Genomic DNA, 15,919 nt, shown 5'->3' with positions numbered 1-15,919 from the left:
TTTAGACAGTTTTATTTTCTGAACAGGGTAGGGTAGCTGGTCTTTGGAAAGTGTTATCCGTACATGTGATAAATGCATTTAATTTAAGGGAAGGCTTAATAAATATTTGAAAGATAAACAAAATGGTTTAACATGTTTTTTATATATAGTGAAATTAAATAAATACATTTAAATGAAGTTAAATAAGTAAATAAGGTCATGAGGAAAGATTGCATAATTTTTTAATTTTAATATGTTTTGTTTTGGCTTTTAGAAAATTATAGTTATATATTCAAAGTTTTAGTGGATAGAATGGCTTACAGAGATTGGCTTGTTGCTCTTGAATTCTGTCGGTGAGAAATCTTCATAATTCTAGTTTTATAATTCACTTTGATAAAGGCATTGTTATATTATACAAATTTGCATTCAGAATGTGATGATATGTTAACTGTAAATGTATAGATGTAGTAATTAAAGCTGAGTTATATTATTTGTTTTGGAATAACAAACAGGCCCAATACATACTGAGACTGAAAGTATAACACCTGTGGTGACAACATCATCTGTCACTATTCCAACATGCACCGAAGGTTGGACTAACTTTTATAATACAGATGTTCCTTTTACTGGTGGTGGAGATTTTGAGTCAGTGAAAGAACTCATAAAGAAATATCAGTTTTGTAGTGTTGATCAGGTGATAGACATCAATTGCAAAGCTTCAGTGAAATCTCCTCTAAAGGGTGCTGGTGAGCAGCTTGTCGACTGGAAGGAAACTGGAGACAAAGCTGTTGAATGCTCCACTTCTAAAGGACTTGTATGCTATAATAACCAACAAGGAAAAGGTGGAAAGTGTCATGATTACTCAATTCAGCTCTACTGTCAGTGTGGTATGTGAAAATTACATTTGTTTGTAATTATAAGTATATAATATTAATTTTACTTGCATATTTCAAATATTTAAATTTGAATTAAATTTCTGTTAATTCTGTCTTTCTGTTAATTAATTTTAATTAATACCTTTCATCCCTAACTTCTGCATCATTATGTTTTATGTACTTAGTAATTCAACCTTATTTAGAATATGCAGTGTACATATTAAATTACAAATTTAAAGGAAATACAACTAAAAACAAGTTACTTTCATTGCTTTGACAATTGAATTTTTTCATATCTTTAGTAAAGTTGGAAATCCCTGATAGGCAAGTGTGTATCACATGTAACTTCTAAAGGTTCTGTTGTTTTTTATTATATTATGGATCTCTATAGATTTATCTATTTCTGAATACATTAGAGACTTCTATAGGTTTTACTGTTTCTGATTACACCAAAGATATTTATAGTCTCTGCTCTTTCTGATTGTATCACAGACTTCTATACATTCTGTGTGTCTGATTATACCAAAGACTTCTGTAGGTTCTATTGTTTCTGATCATGCCAGACTTCCTATAGGATCTACTGTTTCTATTATAACAGAGACTCCTATAGATTCTACTTTTTCTGATTATACCAGATACCCCTATAGGTTCTGCTATGTCTAATTATACCAAAGATTTCTGTAAGTTCTTCTGTGTCTATTTATACTATGTACTTATTTAGATTCTGCCTTTTATGATTATACCAGATATTTCTGTATATTAAGCTGTTTGTGATGATAGTAGAAACTGGGGTTGGCATGATATAAGTATTATATCCTCAAGCTGATATGATGGTATTGATACTTCATCCAATAGGGTATGATTTAAATATTTGTCAAACTTTCAGTAAACATTATATTTCTTTTGTACAGAAAAAATCAGCATTTCTAATAAATTATTTTTGCTAAAATTGATGTTTTAATATTCAAAGTCAACATAGACATTGGTCTAAATGTAAAGCAATTTTCATGTTAAGATTACAATACTTTTGTCCTTCTAAAAAATTAATATTTTTTGTGTTATCTCTCAAACCTCTAAAATAAATTCAAACTCTTTCCAATAAATTTTCATATTCTCTCTGCTATATTCACTGTCCTACACTGTTGATTTTTTCTTTATGTTAGCCTTAATATTTTATCCAATGCCACTTGTCCATGAAGTCATATTTTTAGAAGTTAAGTAATTTATGGAAGAACATAAAATAATAACATGTAAACAACTAAGACTTTTTTTTGTAACTGTTACAGTTTTTGTGGCTCTTTAAAGTATGTAAGAAAATTCAGCTTAGTTCTTCAGTGTGTTCTCATAGGCATTTTTATTTCTCCTCATGAATGCAAAATGTTAATAATCTTATTTATAACTGCATTGTAAAATGAATATAGCCATCAGTTAGGTGAAATCTAAGCTTTCTGTTGGTTATAATCTTAATGAGAATCAACATCAGAACTTTCTGTTAGCAAACTGTAACTCAGAGTGTGTGATAGGAGGGCTCTGAATTTGTATTTGATTGCTCGTTAGGCACATAACTTTGAAAGATATAAAAATATTGCTTAGCTTAATCAATGATAAATGTATAGAAACCCATTGTATAGTTTTCAGAGGGGTGTGAAATTAATTATGGAAGAAGTGATGACTAGAGAACAAGGTGTCACATTGTTTGTATATCATGATAAATAATAGTTTGAATGTAACTTAATAAAATGTTGTGATAGGTACAGTTTAATCTGCTCATGGTGAGAGAATTAGAATAGTTGTGTCTGAATTATTCAGAAAATGAACAGCAAAAGAAGTGAAGCTTCAGAAAGAACAATCTCAACATTCCTTCAGGCATATAATTTGTATGGGCATATTTTGGATTCTATGAAAACAGTGAAGTAATTGATGAAACTAGTGCAAGGCTATTATATTGTATTCATTTTCTGCAAACCATGAATTGGCATTTTCATCTACAAAAATATCACAGTTTGGCTTTGAGAAAACAATCAGTTTTTTGTTGAAATCTGGACTTGCTCCTGAAAATGTGCTGTAAATTTTTTGAAAAATGCCAAAAGCTTAATCCTGCTAGCAAACAAAAGTTTGTATTTGAAAAGGCCATTGTAAACATTATTGGTACTGAACATCTACATTATTCTGTTGTAGAAAGAGCTTCCAAAACATGAATGTTGTTCAACCTGCATATCAAACCTCTTCATGTAGTATACTTTTTAGCAATGTCAACCCAGGGTTGTATAAAGAATCAAAGGCAACTGTGGTTAATGCTTTGGCTAGCTGGATAAAATTTGTCCTTACAGCAGATCCTTGGACCAGCAATACACTGTTGGCTACATTACAATTGCTGCACAGTGGGAACTGCAGACACTTTGATTGTAAACACAGCTTTTAAATGAGATACATAAAGCTCAAAATTATTGTGAAGATTTATGTGAGTCAATACATGAATGGTTCTTAAACAGTGGTTATTGACAATACATTCAATACTGATTGAGAAATGGTTCTTAAACAGTGGTTATTGACAATACATTCAATACTCATTGAGAAATGGTTCTTAAACAGTGGTTATTGACAATACATTCAATACTCATTGAGAAATGGTTCTTAAACAGTGGTTATTGACAATTCATTCAATACACATTTAGAAGTGGTTCTTAAACAGTGGTTATTGACAATACATTCAATACTGATTGAGAAGTGGTTCTTAAACAGTGGTTATTGACAATTCATTCAATACACATTGAGAAGTGGTTCTTAAACAGTGGTTATTGACAATACATTCAATACTGATTGAGAAGTGGTTCTTAAACAGTGGTTATTGACAATACATTCAATACAGATTGAGAAGTGGTTCTTAAACAGTGGTTATTGACAATACATTCAATACTGATTGAGAAGTGGTTCTTAAACAGTAGTTATTGACAATACATTCAGTACTGATTGAGAAGTGGTTCTTAAACAGTGGTTATTGACAATACATTCAGTACTGATTGAGAAGTGGTTGTTGTGATGCTGATATTCATATCAAGTTTTTTTCCCCACAATATCAATTTAGCTGTGAAGGAAGATCTAAAAGTAAGAAACTGCTACTAATCTGTTATAAATATTTAGAATCCTTGTTGGCAGTAATGAAGGTCTCTAGCTGCAAGTATTCTCTTGAGGTATAAGAAAAGATTGGAACTTCAAACTTAGAAGTTAAAACAAGATATAATTACCTGGGACATGTTTGAGAGGGTATATGAGCAGAAGGATGCAATTTTACTATGCATGTCAAGTCCTCACATACATATGACTAATGACACTGTTTCAGATTTTGAGAATGCTAACAGTATGCATACCTTTTTGGGGAAATTCAGTCAAGCTATGCTGGTGTTGTCTGAGCACTATGTTATGATGTAATTTGTTGTACCAGTGATAAGGATAATTATTAGACTTTGTGCAATCATGACCCAGGATGTGGACTTTATGAAAGACATGAAAGCAGCAGTTGTAAAGATCCTAAAAGGTGTTACATGCCCACCAACATCAGATTATGTCTCTGTATTTTGTCACATTTAAGATGCTTCAAATATATGTCAAGCTTAAACTCTGAGGAGATCAGAGATACTAATGAATGTGTTAAAGCCGAAGGTCTTATGATCAGGTGGAAGTAGTGAAACTATCAATCAGCCTGGGGGTGACCAGTTGGAAAGGTAAACATTAATAAGGAGTGATTGAAACTATCAGTCAACTTGGGGGTGACCAGTTGGAAAAGTAAACATTAATGTGGAAGTAGTGAAACTATCAGTCAACCTGGGGGTGACCAGTTGGAGAAGTGAACATTAATGTGGAAGTAGTGAAACTATCAGTCAACTTGGGGGTGACCAGTTGGAAAAGTAAACATTAATGTGGAAGTACTGAAACTATCAATCAGCCTGATTCCTATCGGTATAACAAACTTTATAACAAGCCAGTGCTCTATCTAGATATATGTCATACTGATTCCTATCAGTACAACAAACTTTGTAACAAACCAGTGCTCTATCTAGATATATGTCATACTGATTCCTATCAGTACAACAAACTTTATAACAAACCAGTGCTCTATCTAGATATATGTCATACTGATTCCTATCAGTATAACAAACTTTATAACAAACCAGTGCTCTATCTAGATATATGTCATACTGATTCCTATCAGTATAACAAACTTTATAACAAACCAGTGCTCTATCTTGATATATGTCATATTGATTTATGTCATATCAGCCATTCTAGAGAGTCCTGCAGATTCTTGTATTTGTGATAATTTCATGGACTTTGTTACAGGACAATCAAGGCTGTTTGGATAAACTAAGATAAAAATACTTAAGTAATTTGGATATTTTCTTTAATGTTTATTTTTACCTCAGTTCCGGAACCTAGACATCGAGTTCTGTGTAACTGGACAGATTGGTGGAATAAAGATGATCCGGATGGTGAAGGAGACATTGAATCCATTGAAATGTATCAGGTATAATCATATATATATATACAAGTAACATGTTAAAATAGTTGTTTTAACATTGAAATAACTCTGTACAGTTTACACCCACCTTACTAATTCTATTGATTCTGATTAAGAAGTCAGCACACAGAATCACATACAAAAGTTATAATTTATTTCAAACAAGACTCAAAACTCAAGCTCTTTTGAATATTTCAGTAGTAATATTACAGAATGGTTCAATAGTAATATTACTGAATGTTTCAGTGTTATTGTTACTGAATTTTTCAGTATTCATATTACTGAATGGTTCAATAGTAATATTACTGAATGTTTCAGTGTTATTGTTATTGAATTTTTCAGTATTCATATTACTGAATGGTTCAGTAGTAATATTATTGAATGTTTCAGTGTTATTGTTACTGAATTTTTCAGTATTTATATTACTGAATAGTTCAATATTAATGTTACTGAATAGTTCAATATTAATATTACTGAATAGTTCAGTATTAATATTACTGAATAGTTCAATATTAATATTACTAAATGATTCAATATTAATATTACTGAATAGTGCAATGTTAATATTACTAAATGATTCAATATTAATATTAGTCTTAAAGAGAATAAAGAATAATATTGTACTGTTTAAATGCACTATAATTTTGGGTCTTATCTGAAAACCATTACGGCCAATATTGGTGATAGATGAATACTTAGTAAATAATTTACTGCAAATCATACTCGAGTGGTTTAATATTCAAAAGTAAAGTAAACTTTGTTTAAGAATATACATGAAACATGTCAGATTTTCTGTGCAACATTAAAAAGATCAACTTCTAATTATCTGTTTTTCTTTCTCCTTTTTTTTTTCTTTTACTCAGGATTTTGTGAAATACATTTTTCAGAATTAAGGAAAACAAAAGCACTCAGATGTTACTCAGATATTTTACTTTTTGTAAGCATTATTTTGCCAGTAAAGTTATTGGCATGTACAGATTGTACTATTTTGTAAAGAGGTGTGTGTATATATATGTTAAACCAAAGAATTGTGAGTATATCTTGACACCAAGTGTGATGAGAAGTAGAGAGGAGTTTAATGTGTTTTGGTTCATTGTCTGGATTCATTATATTTATTTCTAAAATTTCCAGATTATCCAGTTTTTTTTTTCAAAACTTTTTCACCGACATTTGAAATTTCACAGTTTTCTTTGGACAAGGTTGATGTTTGGTTTCTGTAAGGTAGAATGCAGAGGTTGATTTCCTTGGAACATTCTGAGTGATATGTTACACAAATGTTTTCCACATTGTTTATACAGTAGAAGACTTTCTTTGTTTATGTAAATTTTGTGAAAATGTTTGCTATTGTAGCTTTTTGTACACTATTAGTTTTATTCTTTTTATTATTTGTTACAATGTATAATTATGCTATTTTTAAAAATAAAAAATAAGACTGTTAACTCAGTTAACACTTTTACAGAGTGTTCCAGAAATCTGGTTCCATAGGGAAAATAAACATTATATTCATAAAGTTAAAAAAATTTGTCAGTTGTACATGTTTCAGAAAAGAAAATTCTGATGCCACATTATAATAAGAATTTACATGTGTATATCTTTTAATGGCATGCAATTTGAGTAATAAATAAATTAAAAATAAATTGTATATTTTTTTCCCTATGGGTCCAGATTTCTGGGACACCCTGTATATGGATAATTTAAAACCAGATAACAGTGAAGTATAAATTATTTAATTCTGTAAACAAGTGAATATTGAGATGTGAACAGTATATATCAGTTAATACTCGTATGTTATTAGTTAAAAACCTGTAAACAATCATATATAATGTTTCATATAATAAAACACGCATTCAGATAGTTTTATATCAGTAAACAGCCAAATACAAATAGTTTCAAATCAATCAGCATTAAAATATAAATAATTTCAAAATCCCTGAATCAGAAAAAGTTAAGATATGAACAGTTTAGAACCAAACAACAATCAAATGTAGACAACAGATACGAATAGTTTAGAACCAAACAACAATCAAATGTAGACAACAGATACGAACAGTTTAGAACCAAACAACAATCAAATGTAAGAAACAGTTAGATATGAACAGTTTAGAACCAAACAACAATCATATGTAAGAAACAGTTAGATATGAACAGTTTAGAACCAAACAACAATCAAATGTAAGAAACAGTTAGATATGAACAGTTTAGAACCAAACAACAATCATATGTAAGAAACAGTTAGATATGAACAGTTTAGAACCAAACAACAATCATATGTAAGAAACAGTTAGATATGAACAGTTTAGAACCAAACAACAATCATATGTAAGAAACAGTTAGATATGAACAGTTTAGAACCAAACAACAATCAAATGTAGATAGATATGAACAGTTTAGAACCAAACAACAATCAAATGTAGACAACAGTTAGATATGAACAGCTTAGAACCAAACAACAATCAAATGTAGACAACAGTTAGATATGAACAGTTTAGAACCAAACAACAACCAAATGTAGACAACAGATATGAACAGTTTAGAACCAAACAACAATCAAATGTAAGAAACAGTTATATATGAACAGTTTAGAACCAAACAACAACCAAATGTAGACAACAGTTAGATATGAACAGTTTAGAACCAACCAACAATCAAATGTAGACAACAGTTAGATATGAACAGTTTAGAATCAAACAACAATCAAATGTAGACAACATCAAACCATTCAAAACTCATAAATAAGTCAAGAGTTAGATATAAAGCTGTTTAAAATTAATTGACAGTGACATACAAGGTTTTACTTCAGATATGAATATATGTTTTTTTGAGAATCATAACATTGTTAATCTACTTATAATTTCTTATTTGCTCAATCAACTGTTGCATGCAGTATGTTCACAAAATAATGCTTGGCATTTAATATTGTTTGTGTATTTTATAAATGTACAAAGAAATTAGAAAATTGATTAGAGGTCCTAATGTTTACTGATTGGAGTGCCTTTCCTGTTGGTGATATCTTGTTTATTTCCAATGCTACAGTTTTCTTATAAGGGCTCCATTTTTTGCATGAAAGTAAGGAGACAATTGCCTCCTCTGCCTTAGCTTAGCTATAGTGCTGAGACAACTACTATGTCTGTCATATCCCAGCTAAACATGATGAGCCGTGGTATTGTGTCAAAGGCTTTGTTGATAATTAGCTTTAATTCATGGGTTCTTAGAAGTATTTTAGGGAACTCTGTTTAATAATGTAAATATCTTTAACAGTGAGCCACAGAACTAAATGTACTACACTATAAGATGACTGAAGAAATACTTTTCATTATTAGTTGACATTTTATGAAAATAAACACCAGACTATAACAGCATAAAATATGCTTTCTTTTATCATAACAGGAATCCTGGACTAATACTCCCATTTGGGAAGTTACACATCTGCTTGTCTGGAATGTGGTCAAAATGCTACTGGTTATATATGTAGTTGTGTGATATCACATCTAAATGCTACTGGTTATATATGTTGTTGTGTGATATCACATCTAAATGCTACTGGTTATATGTGTAGTTGTGTGATATCACGTCTAAATACTACTGGTTAAATATGTAGTTGTGTGATATCACGTCTAAATGCTACTGGTTATATATGTAGTTGTGTGATATCACGTCTAAATGCTACTGGTTATATATGTAGTTGTGTGATATCACATCTAAATGCTACTGGTTATATATGTAGTTGTGTGATATCACGTCTAAATACTACTGGTTATATATGTAGTTGTGTGATATCACGTCTAAATACTACTGGTTATATATGTAGTTGTGTGATATCACGTCTAAATACTACTGGTTATATATGTAGTTGTGTGATATCACGTATAAATACTACTGGTTATGTATGTAGTTGTGTGAAATCACGTCTAAATGCTACTGGTTATATATGGAGTTGTGTGATATCACGTCTAAATGCTACTGGTTATGCATATAGTTGTGTGATATCACGTTGGAATTCTACTGGTTATATAATCTATTTGTATATTATGAGGTCTAAATGCTACTGGTTACACATAGTTGTGTGATATGTGGTCCAAATACCACTGGTTATATATATATATAATTGTGTGGTATGAGGTCTAAATTTTACTTGTTGTAGAGTTAATTGTGTGATAAGAGGTTTAAATACTTGTTGTATTTATATAATTGTGTGGTATGAGGTCTAAACACTACTCATTGTATGATACTAGGTCTATATAATGCTAATTGTGGTATACAAGGTCTATATGATACTAGTTGTATTATATTATTTCTTTAACAGTTTAATGGTTACCTGAGTTTGATGTTTATGTGTTCATAGTTGATAAAACTTCACATTTTTTTCTTACTTGTCTACAGAATGAGTATGGCGTGTGTAGGAAACCTGAACTGAAAGCTATTGAATGTCGACTTTCTAAAACTAAGCATGATTATCGGGAAGTCAGGCAGAAAGTAACTTGTGACATTGACACAGGTTTGAGCTGTTACAACAAGCACCAAATTGGAAAATGTCATGATTATGAAGTGAGATTTTTTTGTGCTGGTGATGAATGTCCTGGAAGTAAGTGCTTTGCAAAAATGAAATTTTTTAATGTTATTTTAACTACATGTCATTATATTTTCTTTGCCTATCTTCAGATTTACACAAAGTGTATTCAGTTATTAGTTATTATTAATATCATAGAACACCATTTCTGAAACTGTGGTACATTTCAGTGGTCTTTGGTTAGAATGTGGCAGCATAGTGTACAAACTCCATTGTCATCTGTTGAGATGAAAACCAACTTCAGGTTCTCCATGAAAAAAATCGTTTAAGAACCATTAACATCTAAGTAGTTATCTAATTGTAACTTGTTGACTTATTAGTTATCTAATTTTAACTTGTTGACTTATTGCTAATTATTTAGTATGTAACTTTGATTATTTTTTTCCTATTTAGGCCTCCAGTAACATCAAATTAGCTCTTTAATTATATCTTGTTGACTTATTGTTGATTATATATATCTACTGTTAGAACTTTGATTGTTGTTTCTCACATTAAGTTTTGCAGTGGTTTTTTAACTTGTTGATGTATTGTTCATTAGCAATCCTGCTCTTGTCAAGTGTAGACTTGATTACAAATTCAAAACTTTTATTTTACAAAATGTATATACATGTTCATTGTGCTAGTTCCAGTAACTTATAGAAATATCATGTTATTTTTCAATATGTTTTTAATTAGGAGTTTTTCACTGAGCACAATTTTAAAAGTAATGTTTAAAGTTTAACTTAGAGCCTTTCTAGCTTATTGGGCTGCAGGATATTCCATTTTGTGAACAGTTTTCTGCATTTAACTGCAAAAAAACTAAATGTAAAAATTTATTTTTGATCTTTAGCTGTTCCAACAAAAACAAAAAAGAAACCACGGCCTAAAATTACAAGTGAGTTTTTTTACAGTTTTATATGTATGAAAATTGTGTAAATCTAACCATGGAGGTGCACCAATCGCTGTACGACAGCCACGTGACATGGTTTGAATTTTCTCCTAGAAATGCGAATCAGGTACAAAAAGCAATGGACAGAGCTTTAATATGTGCAGATGGTAATCTTAGATAGCGATCAGTGTCCAATATGCTATACGTTGCTATTCCAAAGATTGGTAACACTTGGAAATTGTTCAATTTTTATGACATGCCTACAACTCTAGCCTGTTTACTATAGGATTCATTCTGCAGAAAAATTCTTAGTTTAAGAATTAGTTTAGGTTTACATGCTCTGTTTATGGTATCGTTGTTTGAGAATGGATATTTCTTATCTGTCTCTGTAATGTAATTAAACACCAGCTCTGATAAAGTGTTGCATCATATAGGAATGTACAGGGAAATGAATTTTAGATCATTTTCTTGTCTCTGTTTGTTAATTTTTCTAAATATAAATAGATGGTAGTTCTTCAGAGGTCAGTGCTACTTTCATAAAGTTTAAATAAACATTAAAAATAAATAGTTAACTGTTGATACCAATGGAAGTTAATGCTTTTCTGTGTAACAAATATTTTTATAACCTACTTCAACATTTAAATATAAAGATGATAACGTGTTATTTTACAAAATTTATTATGTGTTATTTGTTCCTTTTCAGTTATTCCTCCAACAAAACCTACTCCGTGTGTTTCAAGCTGGACACCTTTCTTTAATACTGATAGTCCTACTTCTGGAGAAGGAGATATAGAACTCTTGGTAAACATCCAGAAGCGTGGAAGTGTATGTTTTGATAAGTACATTGCAGGCATCGAGTGTAAGACACGTATTGGGAAGACTGTGGTTGATTACACAGAATCGGGAGATTTTGGAGTGAAGTGCTCACTAGCAGTGGGACTGGTGTGTGAGAATTCTTTACAAAAGAAGGGACGTCGGTGTCACGATTATTCAATCAGATTCTTCTGCTCTTGTGGTAAGATCAGAATCGTATAACATGTGAATGTAATTATTCTTTTATCAAGAAGAGCCATAACTTTAGTTTTTGTTTAACACATTAATCGGAGTTAGGTTCAGGTTGGAAATGATTAGTTGAATAATTGAGTGAGGAAAGTAATGTGAATATTACAGCAGAGAAAAGAAAGTTTGTAGTAATATTTCACTTGTTTATTAAATACACAGGCCTTCAAATTTAAAAGTTGTTTTATGGATTTTCCATAATTCAGCTGCATACATTTCAAAATTAAAATTCATTTTTTATATCACTTGAAGATTTTTTTTACAAATTAGGAAGAAAGCAAAACTTTAACTTGGAAAAAATTATTATTTTGTTTACTACACTGAACATTTTATTATTATTATGTTTGAGTTCTAGAAAAATTATTGTGATTGGTCTAGAGAAATCTATAGCATGTAGTTGTCAACATTTTAAAAAGAATAAAATGTGACCCGAGTTCGATGTAAATTATTCAGTTATAATAAAACTACATATGATGTTTTGTGAAAAAATCTGTACATGACATAGAAAAATGGTAGACTTGTGATATCTATAGATAAGAAGATGAAAGTTGTTTTCTGCTCTTTAACCATTAATTTCAGATATATCTGTGTGGTTTGTAAAATGTAAGTTGTTCATTAGCAATCCAGTTCTTGTTACATATAAACTTGATTACAAATTTAAATTTTACAAGATTTATTTCAATGCATTATACATTGTGATATATTCTGTAGTTTGTAGAAATATATTTTTAATTATCACCTTCTTTTTAGTGATCATATTTTAAAAAGTAATATTCATCTTAGAGCTTGTCTAAGTTAGGAGGCTACAAGATATGTTGTTTTATAAACAGGTTTCTGTATTTAACTACAAAAAGTTAGTGTACAAATTTATTTTGATCTTTCTGGTCCCACCAGAAACAAAGAAACCACCACCTGTCACTGCAAGTGAGCTTTTTACTGTTTTATTTGTATGTAAATTGTGTAAATTTAATCATTTAGATACACCTATCATTGTGTGGCAGCCACATAATTTGTTTAGAATTCTTTGCTAGGTATGTAAATCAAACACACAAAGCAATAGCTTAACTGATGACCTGAGCTAATTATTAATGTCTTACATAATATATATTTTTAAAAAATTAGTAATTGAAAACTGTTGTATTTGTATGATATAAATGCTAAAGCCTCAAATAAAAACTTTGTTTTTTAACCTAGTCAATTGATCAAAATTTGAAATCTTGCATCACTATTATTAGTGCATTTGTTGAATACAAAATGCTTTATTGTTGTATGAGTACAATTGTATAAAAAGTAAAATTTTAATATTTCATGGTAACAATGGAATTTATTTCACTTGTATAAAAACTGTCATTCTACACAGCTATGTCAAATTTCCAATGCAACTGCAAATATTGTATGATTTTAGCAAAATGTGCATGAATGTCTATGCCAACTTGCTGTTCTTAAGGTTTACTAAAACATTAAACATATTACATAACAATTACCAGAGCTATATTAGGAAATACAGAAGAGTAATACACATGCTATGAACATTCAGCTCAAAAATAACCTGTTGTGGCTGTTTATTATAGTTTGGTATACATGATATGCAGTATGATTGGAAAACAGTCAGTTTTTGCTGTGGATTATAGTTTATAGCACATATGGCTGACAAATACCCATCTAGTATGATACATGAGCTCCCCCACATATGTCTTTCCTGATTTAGTGCTGTCATCCATATGTAGATATTTTTGTTCACTTCTAGCTTTGAAGCTCCCACATATTCTCATGTGTTTCCATATAAGATTGCTGTATTTTAGGATGCCATTGAGGATGTGACAAACCTCCACTGATAGTAGTTTAGGATACCATTGAGGATGTGACAAACCTCCACTGATAGTAGTTTGACAGTTTTTGGTACAGCTGACTATGATTAGTGAAGCATCACTTCTCAGTTTGGCACTTGTATGTTAAGAAGTGTCATTTTTTTACTTATATGAGAGACAAGTAGCATCAGAAGATGTGGTGTTTGTTGTCTTTGTGTTTCATTTCATTGTCTTCATTCTGTCTTTCTGAGGCTCAAATTTCATACCTTTGCCTTTCCACCACTTTATTTCTGAAATGCACCTCCATTCACATTATAGCTTTATCCTAATGACAATTTCAATCAGTCATACACAGAGTCAGACCTGATGGTTCTTCTGATAGCTCAGGTACTGGTGTGAATTTGGACACATTTTTAGCTACTAATGTAATAAGCTATATGAGCACCCTTCATATAGCTTATTACAAGCCTTCAATGGACATCTTGCCTCCTGCTCTGTTTTAGCAACTAGTGTATACAATGTGTAATGTTTTGGGCATTCTCTGGTTAGTTGCCATTCTTATTCTTTGTTAGACAGGGCAGTCATTTGGCTGACTACCTGTTTTTTTTTCCACCTTTGCCAGACATTGGTGATTATTAGAGAGAAGGTGTTGTCTGCCTTGTCTTCCATGTTTATCAGATCAACCAGTCATAGCTTTCAATTGCTCAGAGAACACATATCTTGCTTCTCAGAGGGTCAAAACATTATAAATTGTATATACCAGTTACTGAAACAGTGCAGGAGGCAAGATGTCTATTCAAGGCTTGTAATAAGTTATCTGAGCATTCTCTGGCAACTTACAATTCTTATTATTTGTTAGACAGGGAGGTCATTTGGCTGATTGCCTGTTTTTCCACCTTTTCCAGACATATTGCTTATTATTAGAGAGAAGGTATTGCTGTACCTTGTCTTCCATGTTTATCAGATCAGCAAGTCTCAGCTTTCAATTGCTTGGAGAACATATATCTAGCTTCTCAGAGGCTAGATCTTCTTCTTCCTTTTTGAGGTTGTAGGCCTGACACTGCTGTTATGGAATAGAATTGCATGGATGTGCTAGATTGCCTGGTGACTCTATTGGCTTCCAGCCTGCTCAGTCTTGTAGCAGTTGGATAGGTATAACATGATAGTGGGTTTTTCATTTATGCCTTCATGTCTAGAAGTGCATCTTTTCACTGATATATATCTCCAAGGTTGGAACTTGTAGGGAGGATATGGAATTCAACAGTCTCTGGACAGATGAAGAATCTTTTCTCCATACAAGTCTTTTCGAGCTTTTAGCAGTTTGACAAGCCATGTTTCTGGCTCTTGTATTGTTGTGAGGAAAGGTGTTGATGCTTCACTCAGACAGTTCCACTATTGTCTCCTATATTTCCTAGCAAGGTATCTGCAGGTCTATTTGTATTCATGTATTGGATCTTCTATTTTGAGCCAACAAAGTTAGGATTGTTCTTCTCATTTGAATTTAACAGCTGATCACGTATTTTGTCCTAACAGAGCTCTTCCCACCAAATGAATGTTTGTTATGCAATTATTTTACACTTTCTCTCATTTTGGAACATCTCAGATTGATTCTTTTGTCACACACTGTCTTTCTGGCTTTCTATACCTCACACTCTGGATTTGGACATAGATGGTTTTAACTAGAACTGGATAGATCTTCATCTTTAGGTGTTCCCTCCAATTTGTCTGCTATCCCAAGTTCTTGCATTTATTTTATCCTCATGCTGTTGAGTTCTTCTGGTGACACTACATTGGCTGGGTCATCCTTGGTTTCCACAGGTGCCAACCTTTTCTGCTTCGTCTATATTCATGTCTCTTATGTCAGATTTTTTTCATCCTGTGATCACCAGTCATCAGCTTCATGCCAGGCTTTTATGCAGTCCATGGCACAAAATCAGGGATTGATTCCTTGGGTTGCATCTTTATTTACCAGGTCCATTCAGCATTTTTTGTTGGACGTTTATCAGTGGAAATGGTTTGCTTGTCGTCTGGATCTCTCGGACATGGTTTTAATCTTTCTTGCCCCTCTGTGCCACATGTTTCTCAATTTCTGACATGATTATTCAACATAGGTTTGGCACCTTTGTCTGTTTTCCTGTATAAGACAGCTCTATCAGCTACTTTTTTTGTATTTGTGGGAAATGTAATGTTTTTGAGTTCTTGGTTGTGTCTTTGCTTCTGATACCATTTCAGGTTATCCATTCTCAA

At 31.5% G+C, this 15,919-nt stretch overlaps 1 protein-coding gene across 4 annotated transcripts in view; it reads left to right on the top strand.

The window, feature by feature from the left end:
• Positions 1 to 15,919, top strand: part of LOC143234668 (mucin-5AC-like) — a 121,207-nt gene that overhangs the window by 80,923 nt on the left and 24,365 nt on the right. The window contains exons 14-19 of one of the 4 annotated variants that reach the window (XM_076472204.1): positions 492 to 866; positions 5,276 to 5,376; positions 9,751 to 9,952; positions 10,767 to 10,811; positions 11,509 to 11,820; positions 12,759 to 12,788. In XM_076472204.1, the coding sequence (XP_076328319.1) occupies positions 492 to 866; positions 5,276 to 5,376; positions 9,751 to 9,952; positions 10,767 to 10,811; positions 11,509 to 11,820; positions 12,759 to 12,788 (1,065 nt within the window). The remainder of the gene's footprint in view (positions 1 to 491; positions 867 to 5,275; positions 5,377 to 9,750; positions 9,953 to 10,766; positions 10,812 to 11,508; positions 11,821 to 12,758; positions 12,789 to 15,919) is intronic. The other 3 variants (XM_076472206.1, XM_076472205.1, XM_076472207.1) reach the window with 3 other exon arrangements.

Source organism: Tachypleus tridentatus, chromosome 12, assembly GCF_004210375.1.
Source record: "Tachypleus tridentatus isolate NWPU-2018 chromosome 12, ASM421037v1, whole genome shotgun sequence".
Classification (NCBI taxonomy): Eukaryota; Metazoa; Arthropoda; class Merostomata; order Xiphosura; family Limulidae; genus Tachypleus; species Tachypleus tridentatus.
This window is presented reverse-complemented; position numbering and strand designations above follow the sequence as displayed.